General features: G+C 49.2%; 9 protein-coding genes across 9 annotated transcripts; 3 read left to right on the top strand and 6 right to left on the bottom strand.

Annotated features, from left to right (window-relative positions):
• Nucleotides 1–520: 520 nt before the first annotated feature.
• On the bottom strand, nucleotides 521–2990 carry zrfD (putative plasma membrane zinc ion transporter). The gene is made up of 4 exons (XM_071034917.1): nucleotides 2669–2990; nucleotides 1521–2594; nucleotides 1369–1468; nucleotides 521–1307 (listed from the first exon to the last, which is right to left on the bottom strand). The coding sequence occupies exons 1-4, from the start codon at nucleotides 2919–2921 to the stop codon at nucleotides 1049–1051; spliced, it is 1686 nt and encodes a 561-aa protein (XP_070880450.1). The 5' UTR covers nucleotides 2922–2990; the 3' UTR covers nucleotides 521–1048.
• Nucleotides 2991–3132: 142 nt separating this feature from the next.
• Nucleotides 3133–5839, top strand: BJX67DRAFT_392231 (kinase-like domain-containing protein; the record flags this gene model as incomplete). Its single annotated transcript, XM_071034916.1, has 6 exons — nucleotides 3133–3176; nucleotides 3833–3983; nucleotides 4125–4443; nucleotides 4496–4693; nucleotides 4744–4799; nucleotides 4858–5839. The coding sequence occupies 6 exons, from the start codon at nucleotides 3133–3135 to the stop codon at nucleotides 5209–5211; spliced, it is 1122 nt and encodes a 373-aa protein (XP_070880449.1). The 3' UTR covers nucleotides 5212–5839.
• A 176-nt stretch (nucleotides 5840–6015) lies between these two features.
• Nucleotides 6016–6893, bottom strand: BJX67DRAFT_386528 (putative DUF814 domain protein; the record flags this gene model as incomplete). Its single annotated transcript, XM_071034088.1, has 4 exons — nucleotides 6016–6416; nucleotides 6472–6598; nucleotides 6655–6770; nucleotides 6821–6893. 4 exons carry the CDS (start codon nucleotides 6891–6893, stop codon nucleotides 6016–6018), a joined length of 717 nt encoding a protein of 238 aa, XP_070880448.1.
• Nucleotides 6894–8379: 1486 nt separating this feature from the next.
• Nucleotides 8380–9680, bottom strand: BJX67DRAFT_368559 (uncharacterized protein). The gene is made up of 2 exons (XM_071030644.1): nucleotides 8976–9680; nucleotides 8380–8916 (listed from the first exon to the last, which is right to left on the bottom strand). Exons 1-2 carry the CDS (start codon nucleotides 9517–9519, stop codon nucleotides 8909–8911), a joined length of 552 nt encoding a protein of 183 aa, XP_070880447.1. The 5' UTR covers nucleotides 9520–9680; the 3' UTR covers nucleotides 8380–8908.
• Nucleotides 9681–10854: 1174 nt separating this feature from the next.
• BJX67DRAFT_338145 (uncharacterized protein) lies at nucleotides 10855–12241 on the top strand. The gene is made up of 2 exons (XM_071027610.1): nucleotides 10855–12182; nucleotides 12232–12241. Exon 1 carries the CDS (start codon nucleotides 11109–11111, stop codon nucleotides 12105–12107), a length of 999 nt encoding a protein of 332 aa, XP_070880446.1. The 5' UTR covers nucleotides 10855–11108; the 3' UTR covers nucleotides 12108–12182; nucleotides 12232–12241.
• On the bottom strand, nucleotides 11606–12590 carry BJX67DRAFT_368556 (uncharacterized protein). Its single transcript, XM_071030643.1, has 2 exons — nucleotides 12232–12590; nucleotides 11606–12182 (listed from the first exon to the last, which is right to left on the bottom strand). The coding sequence occupies exon 1, from the start codon at nucleotides 12552–12554 to the stop codon at nucleotides 12327–12329; it is 228 nt and encodes a 75-aa protein (XP_070880445.1). The 5' UTR covers nucleotides 12555–12590; the 3' UTR covers nucleotides 11606–12182; nucleotides 12232–12326.
• Nucleotides 12591–12601: 11 nt separating this feature from the next.
• On the top strand, nucleotides 12602–13212 carry BJX67DRAFT_368555 (uncharacterized protein). Its single transcript, XM_071030642.1, has one exon. The coding sequence runs from the start codon at nucleotides 12670–12672 to the stop codon at nucleotides 12868–12870; it is 201 nt and encodes a 66-aa protein (XP_070880444.1). The 5' UTR covers nucleotides 12602–12669; the 3' UTR covers nucleotides 12871–13212.
• Nucleotides 13213–20483: 7271 nt separating this feature from the next.
• Nucleotides 20484–21399, bottom strand: BJX67DRAFT_368549 (uncharacterized protein). Its single transcript, XM_071030641.1, has 2 exons — nucleotides 21169–21399; nucleotides 20484–21110 (listed from the first exon to the last, which is right to left on the bottom strand). The coding sequence occupies exons 1-2, from the start codon at nucleotides 21169–21171 to the stop codon at nucleotides 20718–20720; spliced, it is 396 nt and encodes a 131-aa protein (XP_070880443.1). The 5' UTR covers nucleotides 21172–21399; the 3' UTR covers nucleotides 20484–20717.
• A 3550-nt stretch (nucleotides 21400–24949) lies between these two features.
• Nucleotides 24950–26694, bottom strand: BJX67DRAFT_368548 (uncharacterized protein). The gene is made up of 2 exons (XM_071030640.1): nucleotides 26322–26694; nucleotides 24950–26272 (listed from the first exon to the last, which is right to left on the bottom strand). The coding sequence occupies exons 1-2, from the start codon at nucleotides 26581–26583 to the stop codon at nucleotides 25398–25400; spliced, it is 1137 nt and encodes a 378-aa protein (XP_070880442.1). The 5' UTR covers nucleotides 26584–26694; the 3' UTR covers nucleotides 24950–25397.
• Nucleotides 26695–26797: the final 103 nt, after the last annotated feature.

Here is a 26797-nt window from a genome sequence, read left to right as displayed (position 1 = left end):
CGCCACACTGACCCATGTTGCATGCGACAGGCCTGAAGAAAGCAGGTAGTATGGGGATTTGTGAAGAAAAGCTCAATTCAAAGACCACCGGTTGATCCTGAGCTGTCAGCCATGTCCTGTTAACCTCTCGGGCGTCCTCCATAAAGATCTTTGTCCCGTCTTTGTCTCCCCCGAGTATCATGATGCCGGCGGACTGGGACTCAAGCGCCAGGACCGGTGCAATTGTAGAGGCTCAAGATATCATGGGGTGCACGGCGGGTAAGCTTGAAGCGTCTGCATTGTCTTGTGGGAGTGGGTTGCTCATCAATCCCTCTAATCCGCGCAAACGGTGAATTATCGCTTGATCGGTGTTCAATAAGATAGATCCTCTATTTGGTGTAGTGCGCCTAAAGGAAGCCGCGGACATTACATCCCGCGATTGAACTCTACCTTGCTGACCTTTCTGTACTTCCAGAACTCTTCTTCTAGCGCGGCGCTGATAGTCCGCCGTTGCGGGAATGAACCTAAAGCCAAGGGAAGTGCAAATAGGGAAGTACCAAGGATTAACCCTAGATTGATAGGGAGCACCATCCGTGGCTGGGCCTTGAGCCACTTTGTATTTTCTAACTGAACAAGAATTAAAGGCGGAACGACCATGATTGGGATTGCGTTCAGCACTCAGCTAACCGCTGTTTCTCCGACGGCGATTGTGGCTGCCTTCTTGCTCTTTCCAAGGCTCTGCACCTGCTCTCCGGCCTCCGTAGGAACTGGATACACATCTATTCCCTATCGAATTTCCTCCCCGCGCATCAAAAATACATTCAGCGCGCTTGCGCTAGATACTGCCGCAAAAGGCACAAGTCGGCCGAGAATCAGCTTCGTGTTACAAGTGATAAAGAGAACTGAAAGAAAGAGCTGGCCAAAAAGGCAAGCCCGGAATGATTCAAGGCGTGGTCGGAGGCGGCGAGCCCGATAAGAGTTGTCAGCCAGTCGGAAGGAGCGAATTGCGGAGGAACAAGAAAACGTCAACAGGAACGGCCGGACCGGGTGGCGGGAGCGATTTCCAAGGTTAGGCCCAGGCACCAACAAGGCTCATACAAAACGCGCCCAGGAACACCAGCAAACATGCAACAACTCTCCTGCGACCGCGCAACACTCGCCAACTCTCGTCACTCAGGAAGTCCTCTGACATGAGCTCGACCAACGAAGCGAAAATCAAGAGTCCTGCCGAGATGGCATTCATCGTGCCGACCAGCAATAGACCCACCTCTGAGTCGGGGCTGTATAGTGAGTGTGTGGCGATGCCGATTGCTTGACCGATTGGTGTCCTACGGAATGGGTCAGTTACGGGAAGGCGAAGAAATGGTTGTGAATTAGGAGAGAACATACGTGCATCCGTAAGCCAGTGACATGAGCCACGGTTGGACTGCCTTCGCGGGCCAGTCTAGAGAGGCGATCCGAGAGCCCAGAGCGAGGCCTTCAAATGTTTCTGAGGTTGTGTAAGCACTTTGAGCGAGACATGTCTTCCAGGGGCAACTTACGATGGAAAACAATGGCAATCAAGAGGACCACAAACTCGTTACCCACTGATACACTTAGGGACATGCCGATAAACACGCTGTGAAACAGAATCCCAACCTCAAGCATGAACACTTGCATGACATCCTTGTTATGTTTCTGTTTCTCGGAAAGATCGAATTCGCTCTGAGGATCCTCTTGACGGCCGCTGTGCCGTTTAGCCTCATTAACCTGCGGAGTGGAAGCAACGCCTGGTGCTGATGAGATGCGATATATCCGATCAGACTCTTCTCCGAAGCGGCGAATAGAGCGACTAAAACTGGATTCTCTGCCAATTAGTGGCCCTTTTGGACGTAAATGGGGACCCTGGTCGCAGGTTCTCGTTGCGTCCTGTGGGCTGGGGCCATCCGAGACATGTACGGGATGTGAAACTTGAGGTGTGATAACGGGCTCGGTTCCTGTCTCCTGGTCGCCCGGTCTTGAAATGTACTGAGTGGCATGTCGGAACGGGCTGAAGACCATTTCGATCAGGGTGACCAGAAAAATACCACCTAATGAGATAGCTCCCGGCATGGCAGGGTAATCGGTTGTCCAAAAATCGGACAAACATTGGTCTCCTAACAAGGTGAATGCTGTAGGCAGGAGGTGCACAAAGGCGGTAGCAATGAGGACCCCGGTTCCGAAGTGACGTACAAAGAAGAGGAATGAGGTGGGGATGCGCAAGCGAGAGAAGCGAATGATTAAAATCGGCAGAGCACAGGCGAGGAACGAGACACCGAGAATGATGAACAGAGCTCCCACGTGGAGAGGAGTATCATAGCTCTTGCTGTCAACGCCACCCTGTGCGCAAGTCTGTCGCTTCATGTGGCTCCGCGCCGGGTGAGCCTGGGCCACATCGTCCAATGTGTAAGGGATTGCAGCGGGGGCCATATATGTGCGCGGGAATACAATAACCGGTGTCACACGGGCCAATTGGTCAACTAAACCGCTTGCGGATATGAAGATGGCTGTACACCAAACAGAGAGCAACCATAGAGTCCAGCTTTTGAACTTATCAAAAGAGACTCGAGGATAATCACATTCGTTGTTCGGGCGTCCTTTCAGGCGTTAATGCGTTGCGGAATTCTCCATTGATCTGTCATCTACCACCCGTAGGGATCGTGAAACTTACCTGACAGAGTCAGGGACGCCCCCGGCTGCAGAGATTGAGCTCCATCAGGGTTCGATTTGAGCGATAATGGCAACATTGCATCATGCAGGCAGCGCCGAGATCTGTCCAGGATCCCGGCACCTGTTTTCAACACCCTCACATTGGAGATGCCATTGAGATCCTGACGGGTGGTCAGGTCGGGTGCCAGAAACGGCGGATTCTGGTTCCAGTCGGCATGAGGGAGGGTGTCATCGGTGCGCGACGGACAATTCATGGTTGCGGTTGACGGAAGTGAAGCGTGGGAGGAGGGTGTTGGAAGAAGACCGTGTGTTGTGTGATCTTCCGCTCTTGCGCTCTCACCGACGTTTCCGTCTGCCGACCAGGGAACCTTCCGCCCAACTCCTGGTCTTGGCAGTGGCCCGGTTGCAGGGATCGGGCCGAACGTTCCGGTTTCCGCCGGATCACGTGTCATATGCTCTCTCAAAATGAGGTATCTCGGTGGATTATCTTCAAGACTCAGTTCCGCAATGTATGGCTAACGAGGATTACCTCACTATGGCTGGGTTCCTGAAATACTGGACTGCGCATCGTGAAGTGGATTAGTTCGTAACTTCTCCTTCGTATGCGTACACGTATAGATGCGACGCAATATACATAGATCTGCGGTGGCACAGACCTTAGGTGCATCACGGTCGACTGCTTTGCCCCTCAGGGTAATAGAGTCTTGGGGATAATTATTCAACCTCTTATTCCAACGAGATATGTACTAGGCTCAGGTCTTCTGGTTTGCGCTCTATCACTTCCTTGTAGATTCCATATGACCATAATATAACCTTAGATGGAAAGCGCGGTGTGGGTCTTGGCATACCTCCAATCCTGTGGAACTGGCGGGTGTTTGTTGGGCGGATTATGTAATTAATTAGCCTGAGGACTGAGGCATTATTGGTCCCTTTGCTTGTCTCCATCTCTTCAAGTAGTTGTTGAATCGACTTCGTAGCTCTACCCATCAGTTGCCATTGCTCTCGACGTGATGATTGGCTAAGTCTACACTGATCCTCAGTGAAGATCCCTTAATGGCCTCCCTCTTCTGTATCTCTGTATCCACCTCGCGGATTTGCATCCACATCGACAGGGCTAACCCTCAACTTGTTCTCATAATTTTGTCTTACCGCGACTCCTGCTGAGGCGACCATGGAAGCCACTCGACTTCTCTAATTCCAACTTTGGCCGCATATCCGCAAGCCAGACGTTGGAGGAAGAAACCCTCCCTGATCATGTAGCCTCACGCTACTATCCCACGCGAATCGGCGAAGTAATCAGAGACCGGTACCAAATCGTAGGAAAACTGGATACAGAGCTACCTCGACTGTATGGCTTGCGCGGGATATGAGGTGGAGTCCCCCCTAATAGCACTCTTCGTACACGTGCTAATATATGAGAATAATTTAACATTTGCTGGTCTTATGTGACCCTCAAGATCTTCATCAAAGCTGCATCAATGGGGCAGGGGATAGACAGCGAGCTCAAGATGTATCAGCGCATGAGCGGAGCCATGAGCGGAGCCACGAATCATCCAGGCCGCAACGCAATAAGGTCCTTTTCTGACTGGTTTCTTATCGACGGGCCTGAAGACAAGCATCAATGTCTTGTCCATCCCCCATTATTTGAAAGCGTGTGGGAGTTCCTTCACCGCAACCTTGTCCGAAGGCTGCCGAATCCAGTCCTGGCATTCACGCTTCGGCGGGTATTCCTCGCGCTGGATTACCTGCACACAGAGTGTCAGGTTATACATACTGGTAGGCAACAGCCGAACTCTCTCCACTGCCGTTGAAAAGCTAACTTGGTAAGATATCAAGGCAAATAACATCATGTTCGAACTCGTCGACGATTCAATCTTCGCTAAATTCGAAGCGGACGAGCTCCAGAATCCTTCTCCGAGAAAAGAGTTAGACGAAAGGGCAATCTATATGACTCGTGACCTCGATATGATTCCCGAAAAAGTAGGCTTCCCAGTTCTATGCGATTTTGGCTCCGCCGTGTTGGGTGGTGTGGAACATTTAAAAGACGTCCAGCCAGATATTTACCGTTCGCCGGAGGGATTCTGGAAGTTCTATGGTCGTACAGCATCGATATATGGAGCGTGGGGTGCATGGTAAGGCCCAAAAGCGCTTATAAAACCGAACGACCTTCCTATTCTAACCGCGTCCTAGATCTGGGATATCTTCGAAGGCGGCTCGTTATTCACAGGCAACGATCCCGAATTTCAAAAATACAGGAGTAGGGCACATCTCGCTGAGATGATAAATCTCCTTGGCCCTCCCCCACCAAGTCTTCTTGCGCGCACGAGGCAAAGGCAGAAGTTTTTCTCTGACGTTGGCGATTTTCATTCGGCCGGTTTATTACGGGACGTAACTCCGCTCGAGCGGAGAGAAACAAAGCTCCAGGGCAAGGATAAGGAAAGGTTTCTCCGCATGATGCGGAGGATGTTGCAGTGGGAGCCGGAGAAACGGAGTTCGGCAAAGGAGCTTGCGGACGACGAGTGGATTCGCGAACAGATATGCTGATACAGCAGCTCTTGAGCCGTATCTGATAGAGACTTGCCAGTATATTCGTCCAGAGGCTGCCAAGAGGCGGCTCTGGTTCAAACGAATTGCCTTCAACTTTTGGGATACAGAACTGGATGTATATTGGAGGATACTGACGGATTCATACAGCGCTGCGGCGGTTCAGTCCCTCAGTCCCCTGGCCATGCTTGTGGGTTTATCCGCTGGAGCCTCCAGGAGATAATGTCCAGCCCATATACCCTAATCTCCTTGATCACCTTACGAATCTAATGAGGCTTGTGCGTCGGGATCATGCTCAGCTTGTCGGCATGAGACGTCAGATGGAGACTTTGCTCCTTGAACTGGTCTAGGATACTCCTGACACACGAAATATCATGGACGGAAGAGCCTGGAAAAAGGAATAAGAAAGCACTGCAACTGTTCTGCGGAGAATTCCCAAGCTGAAAGATCATACATCGTTAGTCGACCACTCAATTCCGAAGTCTATATACCATGATGGTATCCAGTGTATCAACGATATCGAACTTGTGGCCGGCAGCTGCCTGGGAAATGCGTGCGTAGTCAGACCCATCATCGTCGACAGTGCAGCCCGGGCCTGACTTGGTAGCGAGATCTGGTGTTCGCATTGACATAGACTGTTTCTTTAATGGAAGAGAGAGGACCGGACTGTGGCAGTAAGGGTTGCGTCGCAACAACAGCATGCTAAAAGAATAGGTTGCGGGCTTCTATTGAGCTTGGGTATAAACATCCACGAAACCGATGTGGCAACGAGCCGGCGCCGAGATTTCCCGATTGGAAACACGTTCACATGAAGTCGTCAAGGAAATTTGGATCACGATCCTGGTTGTTGCTGGCCTCCATGTTCTCTTCGGTGAACAAGTCATCATATGCATGATCTTTCTGCCATTTTAATTGCTCTCTTTCCCTCTTCTCTTGCTTCTCCCTGTTTTTCTTTGCCTCGCGTGCCTTCCTTTCTTCCCTCTGCTGCGCCTTTAAATACTCCTCCTTCTCCGCTCGGAGATCCGGAAACTTCTCAACCCGCGTTTTATTTAGTCGATTGACGATAGAGTTTTCCCGCTGCGTGACAAAAACCTTGCGGACGAGTTTGTGGTTGTGGAACGAAACCTGGCCCGTCGCCATAGATCCATCTTTCATAAGATTCGACCAAGGGGTGTAGATGACCGTAATATTATCCTTCTTGTTTCCTGTCGCTCGAACTTTAGCAAGCGAGTCCAGTCGCCCGTGTCCGGGAGTGCTCACCCTCGATTGAATTCGCCTTCGTAAGCTGCGCGCAGTCAACTACGAGCTCCTGCGGGATATTTTCCCACGACTCGCCATCACGAAGCCGTAAATATACGTGCGCACTCGAGAGATTATCAACGTGGAACTGGGAGGAATGTTAGGTCCGGTGTGGTTGATCAATTCCGTTGAGACTCCGCAAACGAACCCTGTAGGATGGAGGTCTTGGATTAGCGTCAGCTCAAAGCAAAATAGGCAGTACTCAAGATGAGAGCTATACCAGACATCCTTGTCCAACCCGTGCTTTATTAAATCCTCGTCTGTTGCTTGTATTAGAATGCTCCGCGGGGTAGGGGAGTCTGAGTCGTACTCTCGAATTTGTCCTTTCCCACGTAGATGAACGCCGCGGGGCTCACCACGTTTGATGTGAAATAGTAGACCATGACGGTGAGGGGCTTGACAGTGTGCTGGAATCGGCAGATGAACGAATCCGAATATGTGTCGAATACCTGGTCTTGAATTCGTGATGCTGCGTCGGAGCGGAGAAACTGCTCGGCATGGTGGGGCCCCGGGGTGGGGTCCCTCCTTCCTATTTGGGTCGGAATGCACCCAACTTGGAAGCTGGAGGTTGCGCCCGGGCACCTGGGTCCCGAGGTCACTGTTGTCTTAAATCCTTTCTGCACTCCATAAACAATGGAAATTGTATAGCTTGTATAGCTTGTATAGCTTCTACTCTAATGCTCTGTACTACCTAACTGCGCCGTCAAAAGGGAAGAAACTTCCCGAGGATAAGAATTGGCAAAACGACCAAGGTGGACGATCATTTGACGTTGTACTCATTGATTGGGAGGATGCGCGCTGGTATCCGGATTTTTGGGAATTCTCTATGACATTCGACCCGAATGTTTTCTCCTTTTGTGATGAGGATTGGTTCTGGCATATGCAAAAATTTATTCGTGTGGCCCGCCGGATGGGTGTGATGCGTTTATTCGAGACGGATTTGCGTGGTTAGGAGGTTGAATGCTATGCTTGAGAGGGATCCTTAGATACTCCAGTATTTTGTGTCAATATGGAACGAAGCAATTCTCTTACGAGATACATTAATCTGTGGCGAGGCCAATCAAAAGTCATGTGTTTAGGTTTGCTGCTTTTGAAGATAGGCGTATAAGTACAATAGCGAGAAAGCAACTCATACACCATTCCGGCTGCTGCTTGGGCAGATCGGTCCAGATGCGGAAAGTCTCCACCACCGATTTTGGTCTTGGACATAAAGGTTTGGTCCGACAATTGCCAGCGGGGGCCGAACGGTCGCGCACGAGAATGCGGAGGGCCTCGCGTGGTGACAGCTAAACAAGACCACTCTCAAGAGGCTCATTCTCAGGCGTCACTTCTCGAGCTTCAAACAGTTAAAAAGCTAATTCGGACTTTTCTCCTAGGGCAAAACCCCCCGCGGTATCGCGGTGAGTCAACGCACGCTGGATGGTCGATGGGACGATTGGGACGACTTAAGGACGATTTCCAAAGAAAAAAAGGCGGCGGCGATCCCTTTCTGTACGGGCTTTTCTCCCTCCTCAAGGTGGGAGAAAGCTGGGCAGTTAGTTTCTCCCTGTCTGCAAGGGAAAGCTGAAGAATTACCCTCGCCCGCTCATTCTTGCTTTTTCAAGTTTAATCTGGCGAAGAAAGCAATTGATGTATGAGCGCTAAAGTACTAGCGCCTTCAGCCGACTGGCTACATAACTATGATTGGTTTACAGCCGACCCCCCTCTTCAGCGATTCAGCGCTTCACTGTCTCCCGCTGCCAAGGGACGGACGTTGCTGGGACACCTTGTCTTGGAACTCGAAGACGCGCGCTGCCGCACGCTAATGCCCTGAAACGATAGACAGAAGGGAACGGATGCGTAACCGATATGCATCGTCAGATCAGGTATACACGACCAGGAAATTTGACCTTTATTAAAGCATTCTAGCCTGTAAGCTAATTCCTTTGTATTGCATAGCCCAGGGAAATAACAAATAAGAGAGTAAAAGCTAGATGAAATGCAAGAGCGTGTAGTTACTGTGTTGCAGAAGGACTTCCACCCCCAATAAGCTGATAGCAATGCTGAGAGCCACGGGCGAGGGTCAAGGCTCCTAAGCTAAACAACTTGGGTAGCGAGAGCATGTTGATATGGAGGCCACGGAGGCTTTGCCATCTAGGAAATATTCCCAACCATATTAGAAAGCGTTAAAGGTGCATGGTTCGGTCGAAGGCGCAAAGGAAATTGGTGAGCAACGCAGACGTCACTTGATGCATTTTTGAGAGATTTTCGTTCTCAAGGTGTGGAGGTCAATTGTAGACTATGTTCCAAGTCTTAACGTTCACAATAGGGTAGAAGCGCTATATATTGACGTGCTGAAGGTTTGCAAGCTGGCTAACTTTCATGCGGCCCTGGCAAATATGAATAGCCTTGCCTATTCTTAACGCCCTGAGGGAAACATCAAGTCAGCCTGTATTCAATAGGGTGTTTGTGATAGGGTAGCTAACCTGTTGATAGGATCTCCTTAAGTTTTGCTTCACTCCAATACTTGCTCATTATTTTCGGGCCGCTTTCGAGATAAGATTCTCCCTGCGGATTTCCGGCTAGAACCAGCTTTTCAACCCCACGGAAAGGCTTGCCATGCCAAAGAGCAGAGCCTTGTTCATCGGTGCCTCTGAAAAATGGGCTGAAGCTGGTCGTCCCGCCATGAGTGGCATAGTACACCCCAACGGAAAATCCATTACAAACAGCATCGGGAACATGTAGAACATTTTCTAAAACAAGACTGCGGGAAGGAGATCCTTTCTTTGGGCTTGTGCGAACGTTAAGCTCCACAGTCCCCACTCCAGCAATATAGGTTTCGGTCCCAGTGGCATCCTGGACCATTCGTCCCACCCGACGGTATTCCTTGAAGGAAGAGCGATTTTTAGCATAATGACAGTTTCCGGACACGATTATCCAGTCCCAACAGCGACGACGTGGAGGGGTTTCTCGCTTTCTCCTCTTCCGATACTCTCTCATATCCTTCCAAAATTCGCCAATCTCTCCCATGATGACTTTTGTAGATGATGGATAGATTCCTGGGAAAGATTACGACATCAGATATCATTCTTGATCATCACAGTGGCAGGATCGGACTTACCTGATGTACAGTAGAGACAAATAAATGTCAGTCAATTGTTCGATCTCCTGTTAGATGTGAGAGTTGTAAGGTAAAACAAGTGGATGCCTAATAAAGTGAGGGGTTCGCTGCTGGGGTTTTGTGACCCACCATAGCCCGCAGCGTCAGGTGCTTGTGACCAACATCATTGCTCTCCCGCACGCCACCGTGGCTCTCTGCCCTGGAGAGCTAATTTCTGACTCATATGGACAGACTTTATTCAAGGGCCCCGGATCTCCAACCCTTGGATGAAAGGAGCGAGCCGCGAATGTTGAACTGTGTGCCGTCATTGTCATTGGATTTTGTTAACTTTGGAGAGTAAAGCAGCTTTAAAGTGGTTTACGGAGCAATCGAAGCCGACACCGAGGGGAAGTCACCATATGCCCGCTACGGCCTATATTACCCCTCTTTATCTCGCCAGAAATGCGCAACCTGTAATCCTGAACTTGAATTCTTTCTCTCCAGTTGCCATCGTGTCTTGAAACGTACGCTTTTAGGCCGTGTTCTTCCAAATGGATGCTCTATCCTCGGCGGCGAGCGTTATCGCGGTCATCCAACTGACAGGAAGCATCGTGAAGCTTTGCGGGGGCTACATTCAAGAGGTGAAAGATGCACGGAGACGAAATTCTCACCCTACAACAGGCGATCGGGGGCCTCCAAGGCACACTCCAAGACATGCATAGATTGCTTCAAAGCAACGACAGAATAGCCCTACCTACCTCCTCACGACTGGTTAGCAACATTCCCGATTGCCTCTCCGACCTCCAAGCCTTAGAAGCGAAACTTGATCCAGGAAAAGGAAAGAAGCTGATGAGGAAAGTGGGTTGGCGGGCGTTGAAATGGCCCATGAAGCGCGCAGAGGTGGAAGTTGTATTCAGAACCTCGAGAGATACAAAAATTCATTTCTCTTGTCTTTAAATGTGGATCAGAGGTACGTTTGATCACGATTATATGACACTGTATAATTGACTCAAAGTCTGCATAGTTCTCTAATGGTCGGCGTGGCTCGGGATATGGATTTTGTGAAGTTGGAAGGCGCGATGGATGCAGGGTTTGAGTCATTCTCCGACCGAGACGAAGTCGAATGTCTCCGAGGCACCAGGACCGAGCTCCTCCAGCAGATAATGGAATAGGCTATGTCGCCGTCTCAAAAAGGCATTTTCTGGTTAAATAGAATGGCTGGGACAGGAAAATCCACAATATCTCGGACGGTGGCAAGGTCGCTCAAGGACACCAACCATCTAGGTGCCAGCTTCTTCTTCAAGAGGGGTAAAGGGGACCAAGGGAATGCGAAGAAGTTTTTCCCGACTCTAATCAGGCAACTAATGGTCCGAATTCTGAGCTGAGGTCTGGCGTGCACAAAGCACTCCATGATGACCCTGATATTACGTCAAAATCGCTTAGGGAGCAGTTTGAGAAACTACTCCTTCAACCGCTGCTCAATCTCGACCAACTCGGCCGACAACCTCAAACCGGTGTGATGGTGATCGACGCATTAGACGAATGTGAACATGATCAAGGTATCCGAAACATAATTCGATTACTACCTCTTCTACAGAAGGCAAAAGTGGTTTGCCTTCGGATCTTCTTGACTAGCCGGCCTGAACTCCCAATCAGCCTCGGCTTTTCAGAGATCGCAGATCATGAAAAACAGGACTTAGCTCTTCATGCGATACCCAAAGAAGTGACAGAACATGACATACGTTTATTTCTGCACGACCGATTTGCAAAGATTAAACACAACAAAAACATTTGTCCCGATTGGCCTGGTGATAACATCATCCAAGAATTGGTCAAGATGTCCGTTCCTCTGTTTATTTCGGCTGCTACTATATGCTGTTACATCAAAAATTCAAAATGGGAACCTAAATTGCGCCTCGCAGAGCTTCTAACAGACCAGGCCAAATACATATCAAGAATGGATAAGACATACCTACCAATTCTAACGCGACTACTAGACAATCAAGAGAGTGATGAGTTGGAGCAGATCCAGCTCCTGCAAGAGTTCCAGGAAATAATTGGTGTCATCATCCTTCTTGCTGTTCCGCTTTCTATAAATGCGCTGTCGCAATTCCTTGGGTTAGGAGCAGACCAGATCAGTAATCGATTGGATTCATTCCAATCGGTTTTAAACATTCCCGATGACCGAGATCAGCCTGTTAGGATTCTACATCTATCGTTCCGAGATTTTCTGGTCCAATCTGGAAAGGAATTTCATGTGGATGAGCCAAAAAAGCACAAAGAAATTGCTTACTTGTGTCTCAAAACAATGCAGAATCATCTACGGAAAGATATCTGCGATCTAGAAAGCCCTGGAACGTATAGGGCAGACATCGACCCTCAACGTATCCGCCTGCATCTACCACCGGAATTACAATATTCTTGTCGCTACTGGATACACCATCTCGAACGGAGTCAAGATTTATCTTCTGAGGTAGAAGATGTGCGACTCTTCCTCCAGGAGCACTTTCTGCACTAGATGGAAGTAATAAGCCTGCTGGGCCTTATATCGGAGGTAGTGGGCATGCTTGATCTTCTTCATATGCATATACCAGTAAGCACCGTAGTGCACGGCCGTTTAAAATCTACACTAATAGATATAGGGTGATGACAATTCCAGATTGACTCATTTTCTGCATGATGGGAAGCGCTTTATTCTTAAAAATCGCCAGATAGCCAATGAAGCACCGCTTCAGATTTATTGTGCAGGATTAATATTTGCACCTAAAGCGGCAATAATTCGTACAGAGTTCGAGCCAGACCTTCCTAATTGGATATGCCAGCTGCCACAAGTTAGCGAAAGATGGAGTGCAGAATTACAGGCTCTCGAAGGCCATTCAGGCCCGGTTAGGTCGGTGGCCTTCTCACCGGACGGCCGACTGCTGGCGTCTAGCTCCAGTGATAAGACCGTGCGGCCCTGGGACATGGAAACGGGCTCCCTGCAGGAGACCTTGAATACAGAGGGAATAGTCACTGAACTTGAATTCTCTCAAGACGGTCCACATCTCAGCACTAACCTAGGATCCCTTGATATTCAATATATGTGTTGCAACCATATATCCAGTTTACCCAAAACGAATCCGGAGATATCTCTAAACCGGCGAGACTGGATAGCTCTGAACGGCGAACAAGTATTATGGCTTCCTCCTGATGCTCGACCGTCTTGTTCAGCGATTAAAGCCAATAAGGTTGCTCTGGGACTCACGTCAGGTCAGATCATCTTCATAGGATTTCGGATATAGCAGGCCTTGATTAATTTCAAGTTTTTCCCTTGCTCTATTTTCTAATCTCTTTGCAGAAGGAAGGCTTAGGAGAGGCTGAAACTTTATTGGGACTTGTTTACTCCCTTGAACATGCTACATGCTTCTTCGAGGTTGCCTACAGTAGCGAAGCTACAAGGTCGCCACGGGTCTTGCCAAATGGTTTTCAATGAGCAGAATAAGGACGTCGCAATAACGAGAGTGGGTCAAAAGGAAAGCAGGCGTAAACAAAGTCTAATGATATAGCAGAACCGTGCAGTAGCATACCCTGCCGAGGGACACTAGAGCGAAAGTAGATGGATAACTGACGAACAAAAAGCCGGCGTGGCATTAGCAGTTAAGCATACAATTCGCAGCCTTTTTTGCGCACGCTCTCGCGGGCGTGTTTAGTTTTTCCTTTCCTCTCCCTTCGGTCGTTTCAGGGCAATGGCATGATCTTGGGATGGCCTCGTCATAGGATATGCGTTCCTTGGATCTCCTTGTTCCTGGGATAAGCGTTCCTGGTATCGGGATTACTAGGATTCGGTAGGCCCATGATCGATGTGGTTTGATTGATTGATTGATTGATTGATTGTTTCATTGGCTGTCCCAGCCGCTCTAGGGGCTATGCAGCGCTCAGCTGTAAATACAGGAGTTCCCACATTTCACTTCCAAAGTATAAGCCGTTCCTTTCCCGAATTGCTTCCTTCTTCCGCGTTAACATAGTTGCACCTTTGTGTATAGCTCTAATAGCTGTTCTATCTCTATGTACTTGTTAGGCCTTTCCTGGCCTTCCTTCACTTCTATATACCAGTAATCACTCGTCTACGTTATGTGTGTATATGAGTACCGTGGATGGGACTGCCCGGAATTGCTTCAGGAGTCCCGTTCTTAAGATCATCTTGGCTGCTTGTACTGCCATTGTCGGGCTGCAGAGAATGCTTTTGATATCCATGCATGGAGGTTTGCCTGCCCACATTTGCTGTCGTTTGTCCGTCCAGTTTCTGCACTCGAGAAGGATATGGCGAACCGTCTGTCGTCCGTGTCCGCATTGGCACTGATCGGTATTGGCCTGGTTGATGTCGTGGAGGTATGCGCGTAAGGAGATCTTAGCGGTGCGCATCTGTGTGATGACCGAGCTGATCGCTCGATGTATTCTATTGTGTAAAGCAAGCACTCCCTTTCCCGGCCGGACCCCCAGCCTGAAGAGCTCTCGACCGTGTTTGGACTTCTCCCAGGATTGATCCCATTCATCTCTCAACGTCCGGCGCAGGGAGGTTTTGGTGGTTGCAGTTAAGACATGGGGTGTCACGAACTCCAGTTGTGTCTCTGTGTCTGGTCCTTCAGTCGGTCTATTACCCGCGGCTTCCTTGGCTGCTCGATCGGCCGCCTTATTGCCTGGTACCCCGGTGTGTGCGGGGATCCAGCGGATCTGAATCTCCCAGCCTAGCTGATGGAGTTTGTCAAGTGCTTGGATTGCATCGGCGAGAATATATTGTCCCGAGGGGCATTTGGGGTTAGCCAGTGCCTGAATTGCGGCCTGGTTGTCCTGAAAATCACACATTTGTCGGGTGTGTTTGTTGCCGTGTGTATGTCGAGAGCAATCTAGAAAGCTAGTTCCATTCCCCGGAGCTCCGCTGCGTACACGGTGGAGGTGGTTGACCTGCCCATGTACACTGTTCTCTTTGCCTGAACATCTTGTATTTGCAGCCACGGTGCAACAGCTGCCGCTCCGACGTGTCCATCAATGCCACTTCCGTCCGTGTAGATACACAGGGTCGAATGCTCGATCAAGTTGTGGTCTTTCACTGCCGTTTCCGGCGATTCAGCAATGCGGGTGTATGGAGGGGTCCACCACGGTGGCACAATGTGTGGTTGGCGTTTCTCCAGTCGATCCAGTTGGATCTTGTACTTGTCGTTTAGAATACTGAAGAGTTGATTAAGCGGACTGTGGATATTATCGCTGTTCTGATGTGGGTCCATCTCCGTATAGAGGGGGGAGGTTCGAATACGCAGAGCAGCCTCCAGTGCCGTCTGTTCCAGCTGTTGTGTTGGTGGAAGCAATTGCGCTTCAACGTCAACGGCCTCCCCTGCCGTGGTTCGGAAGGCTCCGCTGATGATCTGTGCTGCACGTCTCTGAATCCGGGATACCGTCGCGACCATGGCTCTGCCTCTGCCCTTTTCGTTCTTTCCGAAGGGGTGCCATGCGGAACAGCCGTACAGGACTTGGGGTAAAACCATCGCCTTGTACCCTTGACGGAGGTTGATTAGTCCAGTTCCCCATGTTGATGATGCTAGAGCTGATAAAGCGGACAGGCGTTTGGTAGCCCTGGCTTCGACGATTTCTCTATGAGATTGCCAGCGGAGCCGGGAATCCATCCGAATACCGAGGTATCGGCATGACGGTGAGGCCTTGATCGTGTCGTGTGGGAGGCGGAGCAAGTGTGTGGTGTTCGCTTTCGGATCTCGTACTTTGCTGGCGCAAATTGTGAACCGTGTTGTAGTGCCTATTTCTCGGCTCTCCGGTGAATAATCTTGAGGGTTTTACAATTGTGTTGTGCTGTTGGTCCCACCACTAGGATGGAGGCGTTATTGATGTATCCGACGGCTTCTGTGTCTTCCGTCTTGCATGTTTCGATCAGATCAGCGTTGTAGAATAAGTAGAGGATCAGTGAGAGTGGGGACCCTTGCGGTATTCCGGTTTGAATAGGAGCTGATGGTGCCGTGTACTCCTGAAGCTTGAGTGTCGAGGACCGGTTGCTGAGGAATGAACCTCTCCATCCCACAAGAATTTGATTTACTCTTCGTTTCCTTAAGTTGTGCAGCAGGCGGCGTCGGGAGACGTTGTCAAAAGCTCCAGATACATCGAGCAGGAGTAAGGAGGCCACTTTTCCGTCCGCCCATGCCCCGTGTATTCGTTGTAAGAGGAGATGAATAGCGTGGTCTGTTGATGCAAGCTTCCGGCCTCCGGTATGGCGTTTTGGGAGGAGGTGGTAGGTGTCGACAAGGTATGTCAATCGATTGGCAATGATAGCTTCCAATGCTTTCCCAAGAGTATTTAGGAGGGCGATTGGCCGATATGACTTGGATTGTGTATAGTCGTCCTTCCCTGGTTTTCGCAGGACCACTGTGATGACCTCTTTGAAATGAGAAGGGCAGTATTGTTGTTGAAGGCAGGCGTTGAATAGTTTGTGGAGGTGTGGGAGGAGAATGTCTAGTGTTTGGTGGAGGATGACGTTCGGAATGTCGTCCGTGCCTGGGGCCTTGTTTGGGGCGGCTCTGCGTACTGCTCTCTCGATTTCGGAGGGTGAGATCTCCGGGCATTCAATAGGTTGAGGATACTCATATCCATCAATATCTGATAGATCAGCCTGAGGTGGTGGTGGGAAGAAAGTTTGGCGTAAAGTCTTGGCCTTCTCCTCTGGCTCGTGGGCAAGTCTCCACCATCTGGTTTGGCCAATGCCGGTGTGCTGGCGGAGGCTGTCGTGTGTCTGTTCTTGGCCCACTTAACTGGTTTCCAGAGGCCAGACCTCGAGGCCGATGCCTCCTCTACTCTCTGTCGATGGTTATTGTGGAGGGTCTTCCGAATATGTCGACCCTTCTGATTGCGTGCCTGTTGGTAGGCTTCATAATCTTCCTCCAATCTTGATCGCTGCCACCTACAGCGCAGACATTGAACTCTGCTGCAAATGTCTTTACACTCGTGGTCGAACCCGGATACAGAGCGTGGTGACGGGTTTGACCATGGTGTGGAAGCCTCAATGCCAGTCGTGAGAGCACTGATGAGTGATCTCACATATTCATTGATACAATCTTCACTATTGAGTTTTGAAGCATCTGGCGCTTTCGGGAGCCTGTTCTGGACGGTTTGTCGGAGTAATGGTAGGTTTATTTTAGCCCACATCTGTTTTTGGGGCGGCGTCGCAGGTTGCCAACTCCAGTCAATAGATGTGGCAATCGGAAGATGGTCAGAGTCGTAGTCCAAATCTGCGTCTACCCTGCAATTGATCAGGCGAGATCCTATATCCTCCGAGGCAAAAGTTAAGTCGATTGTTGACTCGACATCCGCCCATCTATGGGTCGTGGTGCCTGGCACTGTGAGTAGTTGGAGGTGAAAATCTTCGACAATTGTAAGCAGAGGTCGCGCAGCCGGTACTCCCTGGTTGATGGCGGTGTACTTTGGACCAGAGAGGGTGATGCAAGTTGAAGTCCCCGAGTACCAGGAGTTCATCGGCGGGATCCACGGCGCCAATGGCCTCTTCCAGCTTCGAGAGGGTGTTGGTTGCCACTTCATTGTAGACATTGAAGATGTGGAGTTGGTTATAGAGCGTGTGGTTGGTAAGTTTCAGAGCAACAATGTCGGTGCTGATGAACGATACATTCTATGTGCTTGGGTCGATCCGCTTGTTGATATAGAAACATACTCTTGTGTTGGCGTCATCCATGTAAGTTAGTTGGTAGTATTTTTTGAGGGGATGGTAGGAAGTGGCAATAAACGGATTGCGCCAAGGTTCCTGGATTGCTAAGATGTCGTATTCGAGAACTTTAGGGTCCTGGAAGAGACTGGCCAGGACGACGTCTCGTGACTTTTGGATGTTGTACTGTAAGATGCGTAGTTCTTGGTGTCCTAACATGGACGTAGTTGGTTGTTGGTACTGCGATTCCGTGTCGTTCGAATATCCAATTGGCGAGCCGAGGGATCGACGCTCCACTGATTGTTTGAGATTTCAGTGGGATCCCTGATGATCCAGGCGGGGGGTCTTGGAGCTGCCTCTTCCATGTGTCTCCACACGTATTCTCACATTCTGAGAGGCGCAGTGATGCTTTCTCATGTCGCAGTTCAGCTGCGACGGCGAAGTCTTTGCCGCAGTACACACAGATTATCATGCATTGGGCAATAGTGAGCTCGGCGTTATGTGTTGGCCAGTCGCTGTAGATTGCTTGATGTTCCGGACAATGGCATCCCTTATAGATCCTCGCCAGCGCTGTACGAGTATCCATTGCCAACGAGGTTATTGGGGACGGTTCAGCCTCTGCCGTGTTGTAGAGCCATTCGTTGTCATTGTTGCCAAGCATATTGTTTAACCAATCGTCTATTTCCTGTAGTGTTAGTAGCCCTTCGGTTTCGTCTATATGGTTTGTGGTTGGCTGAGGTTGGTTTCCCTCGGGTTCTCCAATGATGTTCTGTGGGCCTGGTTGTCCTGGTATTGCAGATTCTTGTTGTGTCGCCGGCGTCTGCCAGTTCTCCTCGACTGACGGAGCGACGGGGGGTTCTACCATGGGTTCGTCTTCTGGCATCTGGGGTCTTGGTGGTGTTCTTATTTGCGATGCTGCTTGTGTTATGGCCTGATCGGTTGGTTGATCGGGAAGGCGGGGTGTTTGTTCGATGTGTACAGGGGTGCGGACTTCTTGTATTGGCCGCGCGGTTTCCACTACTCTCTGGGTGATTGTTTGGGTCGTATCGGGCGCTGTCCGAGTACGAATCATCGGAGTTGGATTGGTGCTGTGTTTTTCGCGTGTGCTTTGCCTCGTAGTTCTCTCCTTGGGATGGACATGCCAGTAGATGCTCCGAGCCTGTTTGGCTCGTTCTACCCGTCCTATTTCCTTCTTCCTCGCCGGGCAGGCGTTGCTCCATGTAGTGTGAGCGTCTTTGCATACTGCGCATTGGGGAGTGAACTCTTCGGTTCCCTTCTGCTTGCAGTGTCTGCTCTCATGTTGCTCCGCACAATAGCCGCAAGTTTGGGATGCGTTACATTAAGTGCCGATGTGGCCGTAATTGTAGCAGCGGAAGCACTGTTTCACTCGGCAAGCACAATCATAGAGCTGGCATTGGTGCACCTGGCCCTCCCATACCATTCCTGCATAGATAATGGTGTTGGCCATTTCTGGGTCTGTGAATTCAACCACGATTGAGGATGCTTGTTTCAGAGTGGCTTCTTTAGTGAGCCATCCAATGTATGTGATCTCTGCGGAAGGAATCACAGTGTAGTTGTCTGCAAGCATCTGTTGGACGGTTGCTGCCTGGTCTTTAGTGTTGATGGAGTTGGTAAAGATGCCGTGGGCGATAATTCCATAGGTTGGCACGATAAGTTCTGCATGTTCTCCAAGTCCCTTCAACCATCCCTTGTTCTCCTTGAGTTGTGCAGCCTCTGCTGTGGTACTGGTGAAAATCTGTATATTGCCACTCTTAAGTTGGTGTGCTGCAACAATTTTGATCGAATTGGTTGGTAAGTTATCACGGACAGAGGTCTATACTTGTTGCTTGGTCCAGGCAGCAGTTTGTGTGCGGTGGCGCTGGGCGATACCGTGATCCTTAAGCTTAACTGTAAGTGCTCGGTCGGTGTACGTTGTCACTGTACGAGAAGCCCTGGAGGTGTCTGCACCCTGTTGGGTTGGTGGTGGTGCGGTTGGAGAGCCTTTGGCTTGTGCAGCTACTTGCGCCCAGGATACCGCGGCGGTCTGCTTTCCGCTGAAGTTGGATGCAATAAGTGGAGTAGTGCCCAATCCCACAGAGTTCTTGATAATTTTAACGTCTTTCTGGATGGTCTAGGTACATTTGGCTGAACCTGCTGGAGGACGTCGCTCATCGACAGTTGTCGGAGGACCTTGCCAATGAGTGCAATGGTTGATGCCACATATTGTTGCACTATGTTCCATGGTACTTGGTTCTGCTGTCCTCTGTCTACTGCTTGCAATTGAGTGCATGCTTCCTTGAGGTATGTGGCGTGCTTGTTGATGTGTTCGGGCCCAATGTTTACCTGTGGCCACTTACGCGCCATATTGCAGATAGACGCGTTTTCTATGCGTTATCTATAATAAATGCCTATATGAACACAGATTCACTGTAAATATTGCAAAATTTTACGTGTTTTCAAAAATTTGTTCTGAGCTGTGGGTGGTGTTTTTTTGTGGTCTGAAGGGTTTGTAGGCTAGACTCTCGATTCAATATAACAAGGGCTGGAATATTTTCTCAGTCGGCAATAAGGCGAGACAATCTCGCCTAGGTGTTCCTGCTCCAGAGACCTGAGTGCTCGAGCATCCCCTGGCATGTCTATCAGCGTAGAATTTACTATATCATAAATCTTATTGCCAGTCGAATTATAGTTGTGGTCGAGAACTGGCATGTGTAAAGAAAATCATGATATTATTGGCGCCTGGTATGTAATGAATAACTCTATGTGTTAGCTCCAAGAAGACTGAAATGCAAGCCATCATGCAGCATTATTGGGCTTATGTTTTTTTGTGAAAACATGACGACAATTCCCAGGTTGACAAATCTAGAAAAGGGGCAGTTAGCCAGTGTCATACGCAATCTCCCCAAGACCAATCAATGTCTTGAGGCAGAGGACCTAATTAGAGGGCTAATGAGATTGGCATGCCAGCACGAGGCTGTGATATGGCAGCCCTGCTTGCTTTTTCCAAGCCGTATCCTGAAGTGTAGTAGTGTCGATGATTAGTTTTCCAGGGATTCATGACCATCTCACAGCCTCAGTTTGATCAGCCAGAGCGACTGGCAACAGAACTAGCACTATGGCTGATAGAGGGGGCAGTAGATAACGTGTAAAGTCTTTAATTAATCACAGCTGCACACAAGGACATAAGTGTAACGCGATTGTGGGCAAGGTGCGCTAGATAAAGTAATATAAGGCGGAATATGCATGGAACATGATGATGGTACTGCATAGCTATTGAACTAATGATGGCACTCAGAATCTCTCTAGCTTGCAGAAGTCTCTGCGCTCAAGATACGTACATAGAAGAGTCAGTTCACGTGACTGGCTGCCTGCCAACGTCCCGACAACTAATCGCTGGCCTTCAGAAGTCATATTTCAAAGGTGATCTCTCAGGCATCAAGCACATTGTGTACACACCCATACAGCGCAAGCGCCATTCGAAAAGTCTTGTCCTGTGGTGGTTAAGTCTTTGCAGCCCCCGACCTCATCCTGATCGTAGAAACTAGGGCTGTCCATCGGCACAGTGGTGTCGCCACTGCAATCACTGGGATCAACGCCAGGAACAACCCAATAGCCATCAGAGCTGGTAAGTCCAGTCATCTGGACGCTCCCAACAGGTCCCGGCCCCCCGCAGCCGGCAGGGCCAACATCGCCAGAATTACCGGCACTACAAGTAACCCTAAGCCCTGCGCATGCGTTGTCGGAGTAGAACGTGAAATAAACATCTGAGGGATTGGCTGATGTAAAAGCGAGGTTTGTTGCTATTATAGCCATAAAGACTCGTAAAGTCTACTAGCAAGAATAATTAGTAAACATCTCCAAAGAGCGGGTATTGTAGATAACCCACCATTGTAAGAGGTATTGGGAGTCTGGGGGTGTCTGTAGATATTCAGTGTGTAACACAACAAGTTACCCTTATGTGGAGGGGGATGAAGGCATGTGTTTGAGGGAGGAAGGGGGTCAGAACTTGGGATAGAATGAGCTTCCTTATATATTTCACCTAGAATGCGAGTGTTGTCAAGATTGCGGAAATAATTATCCAAACCCGCTCCGTGGTGTTTAGTGCTATGGATTTCGGATTTGGGTCCCTGTTTGCGGGGCTTCTGCAACGTCCTCTGTGCTGAGATGTGGAAAGTGAAGTCATGAAGCTTGTCGTGGCAGGCTACGATTGGCCAGTTTGTCAATGCAACCGTGCGTTTTGCTGCTGCTTGCAGGAGCCGGCACTCCAACCAGACTGGATCGGGCGGAGATGGGCAGGGCTGTGTCGCTTGGCTGGAGAGTTTCAGGAGCTGCCGAGCCCGCCGTCTGTTTTCATTTGCGTTTGCTTCCAGCAAGGCAAGCGAAGCACCGTATGACAAAAAAATCCACCCGGAAGTTATTTGCTCCTCTTGACTTGTCTCTTCTCCTAACTGCCGAAAAGCACCTTCAAAGACTGACTCACCAGCCTTAACCTAACACTTGGCTACAAAAACCTAATGCTATAGATCAAAAATCTTACCACCATCGCCCAAGCTTTGGCTTCCGTCGAAACCACTTGAGTCACCTCTTGTCGTCGCCCATGGCCGCCATACTACACTTACACGTACTTTTTGTTTTTGGAGATAGTATTATGCCTTCTTACCTTGTCTATTTCCTAGACTAGCCAGGATGTAGGGGATACATTCCTTGACTACGAGTGGACTTGGGAACCAAGTGGTTCTGTCTGATACAATCTTAGTAAGTTGCCCTTGGAGGAGGGCTCGTAATTCTACTTCTTCCGTTGAGCACAGTAAACAATCTCTCTCACGCGTCCCATTTCTGCCTCTGGCCGCACGACAACTTGCCGAGTACGCCCATGTCCTCCCTTGGATTAAAACCCTCAAATAGTAGCCTTTGTCTAATGATATCCTAGAGAGTACAAGCAAGAGTGTATACATTAGAGGGAAATAACAACAGTTCATGGAGCAAAAGGTAGGTCCTGGAGGGAGCAAGGGGCTAAACTTACGTGATTCTCAATCTTGAGAAGCCAGAGGCTTGTTAAAGATAGCCAGCTGGGCGTTTCCCAAATACCCCTGGCCTTTGTTTGAGGACTTGTCTCCCATGATCTTTATCCAATTGGTCATTCTACAGCATATGGACCGCTAGATTAACATCCAAGTAATGACCTGTTTGGCAGTCATCACTCCAGCCAAGGCTACCCCTCAAGTTCCCCTGATTCCAAGTATCCGGGCCTGTGACGGTCAACCACGCCCATGTTTGCGCGTCAGATTTTTTAGCAGTACTCCTCCAAAAGTTCTCAGCAAATAATTGTCTGAGCGGGTCGGAGTTCGATGTCAACGCGGGGATTTGAGCTCGCTGCACCTGTATATCACAATGAGACTGGTGCCTTGGGTCTCCTTGAGCCAGTCAATATGGCTGTCCTATTTCTAGCAAGCCAGCTGCGGAAACCAAATTCCTACCCAACAAGTCCCTGTCAGCCGAAATGTGAGAGTCCAATTCCGCTTTCTTCCTTGATGTAACTTAACTTGAGCGGTGGCAGCCAAATACCTAGTTGACGGGATAAGGGCTTGCTTTATACTTGGACTTGAACTGTACCAATTCCCTGCCAAAGTCCTCGCTATTTTGGAGTGGTTGCTTGGCAGGCTACTTTGTCATAAGCGTCATTCTTGTATAGCAGGGGGAAAATCAGGTGGTTGGCGTGTTCACGCCTGGTTGCCATTTTGTGCCCTACCAACTATCCAAGCCTGACCTTCTCATGTACATCATGGATAATCCTAGTATTGCTGTCAAGATGAATGCTATTACCAGCCTGCTAGAAAAAATCGCGTTGCTCTACTTTTAGTACACCCAACTTTGCAGGAACACTGAGATTGTGAGATTAATCAACTGCACCAAGCAGTTATCAATCTAAAGATAGTCATGGAGAACCTCATGGCGCTTCTCAACAGCTCTGATACCAAGAGTACTGGGGTATCCCAGGAGCTTGTTGAGGAAAGTCTATCAATACTTCAAAAGCTAAAGCGGGAAATTTCTACAGGGGTACCCAGGACAGTATTAAGCCAGGTTAGCTTTTGTACACTAAAGTGGCTACTAGGCAGCAAAAGTACTAGGAGAAGTATCCAGGACCTCAGCTATTGCACGCAGGCCATGTCGTCAGTTCTGCTAGTAAAACAGATGTATATCCCCGAATCAGGTCCGCATGATTTCAAGTACTCCATGATGACCAACCTATAGTGGCCATGATCTAACCCAGCGGGATTCCTTCGCACTTATCGCATAGAGCAGCAGACTATCCGCCATGAGGAATATAACTTTTTTAAGCCTGGTTAGGAGTGCACCACCTTCTTCCTCGACCATGAGCAGGGCGAAATCGACAATGACTTCAAGGAAGTTCCCGTGGGGGAGGCTAAGCGGCTCATCCAGGAGAAGCTGCAGTGCAAATACGAGAGGGAAGCTGTCGACTGTCATTGATATCGGTGACGGAGTCATTCAATCTTCCAACTTCATCTGAGGATTGACTAGTGTCACTGCTCCGCCACTACCTCCAAGTATTGCTTATATTGCTTAAATCGTTCCTTCATTTCGCTTCACTCATTTAATCGCTCTTTCCAAATAGGGGATATTGTAAAGGTCTATCTCTCGCCTCCTCGCAGGTATAAATATCTAGATAGACCCCCTCGTGAGCAACTGAGATTCATCTTCTGCTTTCATCTTGATAATTGCTTGCTTACATCAGCGCTTTGTAATTTGAATCTCTCCGTAGCTCTCACCTCCGTGGCTCAGAGAAGCAACTTGAATGAGGTCACGCGGATTCCCGGTCCTGGGACACAAGGCAAGACTCCTCGTCACTTCCCCTCTTGCCTCTTGCTCATGCCACAACTTTACATCAATCTCCTAAGTCCCCCCCAAGTCTTTGACGCGTGGAACCTGGGACAGTTTGAGAGAGGAAACACCGGCTGAAGGAAAAACCTGGTCCCTGCTGCACCTTCCCAATGAAATCCTACAGCATATTTTTCACCAACAGGAAACAGTTAGGGATGTCTACTCTCTTGCTCGATCCTGTTCGCGGCTCCAAGCCCTGTTTATCATGGACCAAAACAGGATTCTCTGCTCCGCAGCAAGGGTGCGTTTGAAACGCAACTATGGCTTGGATGAGGCGTTTTCAGGTACAGCGGGCGGCCGAATCAGTCTGACAATCCAAAAAACCATTTCGCTTTGTTTACACTTGCTCCAAGTTACACTAGAATAAACTTGGAATAACGTATTTCCCAAGCGAACCGCCATCCCAAGCGACCCGCCACCCGCCACCGATTTCGATCGCTTGTTCAACGCGTTGAACTTCAAACCACCACCATGCCACCAAAAGCGCGTTTATCAAATCAAAAGTTGGTAGAGCAGGAGGGGAGTATTCAACTTGCAATATTATACTTAAAAACCCAAGAAATTCCAAATTTTCAGCGTGCAGGAACCCTTTTTAATATACCTCAATCAGTACTACATGATAGATAGAAGGGTGCCACCTCTTGAAGCGAGCAACGCGCCAACAATCACAAGCTCTCTAAAACTCAAGAGAAGACTCTAGTAGAATGGATTCTATCTAGAGATACCCGTGGAGTTCTGTTACCGAAGCGACGAGCTCTCGTCCGCTTCTAACCCCGGGCTCTCACACGGGACTTCCGAAGGGCTCGGATTGACTTGTCTTACCTGGTGCGATCACGTCCAACGAGTATGAAGACTCGCCACGGTCGGGTTGAAGTCAAGGTGAAAGGGCAGGGCCAGCCTATAGCACGTGTACTATAGCCTGTAGAGTACGTACTAGACGAGTTGCTTCGCAAAGGTCCTTTGAACAGGTTACTCTGGAATAACGGTAGTATTGATCACGAAGATAGGAAAGTTAGATACAGTGGTAATGAGCGTCCTTAAGTATTCCCTCGTTCCTACCATTTTCCTACCTTCAAATGGTATACCGAATGGTATATCCAATCAGGTCGCGTAGCCCCGTATACCATTCCCCTACCATCAAATGGTATACCGAATGGTATACAATCACGTGGCCTTTCACCAGCGTGACTCCGTTTGCTGCGTCCTTCGGGCAATTCAAAATTCTCCTTGAATTTTAGGGCAGATTGGTGGTTGCCCTCGTACCTGCGGGGCGTACCGAGGTCCGAGCCAAACTATCCAACCTGTTTCCCCGTATGGCACCGTCCAGTAATCGGTCGACTTTTGTATATCGAAGCTGAAGTCATGGAGCACAGCTGGAAGCAGTTTGGGGGAAAGCTGGTGGATCTCAGACAAAGCATCGCCCTTGAGAAGCCGCGTGTCATAAAATCCAAGGGAGACGATGGTTTGCCTGTTGGTTTGCAGAATTTCTCGCAATGTTGTGAATGGAATCGTTACGTGTCCTAGAATTAGCTGTCGAAGCTTTATAATGGTATGAGACAGTAACTCTAGAGGAGCACTACTCCCAGTTATTCGCAAAGCCGTAAACAGCTCGAGCAAGCATTCCAGTGCACCAGATAGACCGGGAAACCTTGGCGTTTCCCGAGGAGAGTAGTATGGAAGTTCCATAGAGGACAATTTTATGGTTACCAAGGAATCCCTGAGCTCTGATCTCTTTTGCAGTGCCTTTGTAAGAGTCTGTAGATGGTGTATATTCGATATTTCTTTCGCGGTCATGCCACGTGAAAGGTATGAGTCGACCCATTGGGGTTCATCGATCGATTGACAGAAATTTAGCTCCATTTCGATGAGTCGTGGTAGAGCAGCAAGAACAGACGACAAGATATCAATGTCCCGATGCTCCTCCATAATTCCTTGTTGATTCTCGCAAATGGTTCGTAGCGTTTCATAAATAACCATATATGGAGGGCACTCGTCCGCGGGGTAGCCACAACCATATAGCTCCTTCGCTTCCTCCACGTAACTTTCAGGAGTGAGCATCTCCGACTTGAAGATTTCAAAGGTTAGAACATCTGGTTGATGCTTAGTTTACCTCTTCATCAATACTCTTGAGTCACTTACCAGGTTTGATTAGCTCTGGAACCGTATAAGTCAAAGATCTAACATGCCAGCGTACTGGCGAGTTTGCGAGCTGTTGGAGCCCATTAAGCCCAGCTTCTGAGAAACTGAAGCCCACCTTGTGAAACAGGACGGGTAGGCAAACCTCTCGCAGCCTCCTATTCACCAGCGACAAAGACGTAATTTGCCAGGAATGAAGGCCTGCCAAGATTAGATGTAAAATTTCCATAGGGAGGCCCTGAAGGCCTGGGATCTGTCTATCCATTTTCGCTGCCAGTGCCCATGTCAGAAACCATCAAGGGTCCAGATTGCGATTTAAATATAGTTAGCTGGAGGATATCATGGTGGTTACTAAGCACGCTGATGGCTGGCGCATTAGCGTATTTCGAGTACACAGGTCATGTGCACCTTGAAAAATCTCGGGCGCACGCTACGTACTTCTTGGCACGCGCAAGGGGCGTCTGATCTTATAAATACAA

This window comes from Aspergillus lucknowensis (genome assembly GCF_044049455.1).
Source record: "Aspergillus lucknowensis strain CBS 449.75 chromosome Unknown BJX67scaffold_96, whole genome shotgun sequence".
Classification (NCBI taxonomy): domain Eukaryota; kingdom Fungi; phylum Ascomycota; class Eurotiomycetes; order Eurotiales; family Aspergillaceae; genus Aspergillus; species Aspergillus lucknowensis.
This window is presented reverse-complemented; position numbering and strand designations above follow the sequence as displayed.

Bases quoted from the DNA above. Each gene is read 5' to 3' on its own strand.
- zrfD (XM_071034917.1), bottom strand. From the start codon at position 2,921: ATGAATTGTCCGTCGCGCACCGATGACACCCTCCCTCATGCCGACTGG. The intron at 2,595-2,668 runs GTAAGTTTCACG...AACGCCTGAAAG, and splicing joins GGCGTCCCTGACTCTGTCAG to GACGCCCGAACAACGAATGT. The intron at 1,308-1,368 runs GTATGTTCTCTC...CCCATTCCGTAG, and splicing joins TCACTGGCTTACGGATGCAC to GACACCAATCGGTCAAGCAA.
- BJX67DRAFT_368559 (XM_071030644.1), bottom strand. From the start codon at position 9,519: ATGGGAGAGATTGGCGAATTTTGGAAGGATATGAGAGAGTATCGGAAG.
- BJX67DRAFT_338145 (XM_071027610.1), top strand. From the start codon at position 11,109: ATGGTGATCGACGCATTAGACGAATGTGAACATGATCAAGGTATCCGA.
- BJX67DRAFT_368556 (XM_071030643.1), bottom strand. From the start codon at position 12,554: ATGTCCCAGGGCCGCACGGTCTTATCACTGGAGCTAGACGCCAGCAGT.
- BJX67DRAFT_368555 (XM_071030642.1), top strand. From the start codon at position 12,670: ATGTGTTGCAACCATATATCCAGTTTACCCAAAACGAATCCGGAGATA.
- BJX67DRAFT_368548 (XM_071030640.1), bottom strand. From the start codon at position 26,583: ATGGATAGACAGATCCCAGGCCTTCAGGGCCTCCCTATGGAAATTTTA. The intron at 26,273-26,321 runs GTAAGTGACTCA...AGCATCAACCAG, and splicing joins TCCAGAGCTAATCAAACCTG to ATGTTCTAACCTTTGAAATC.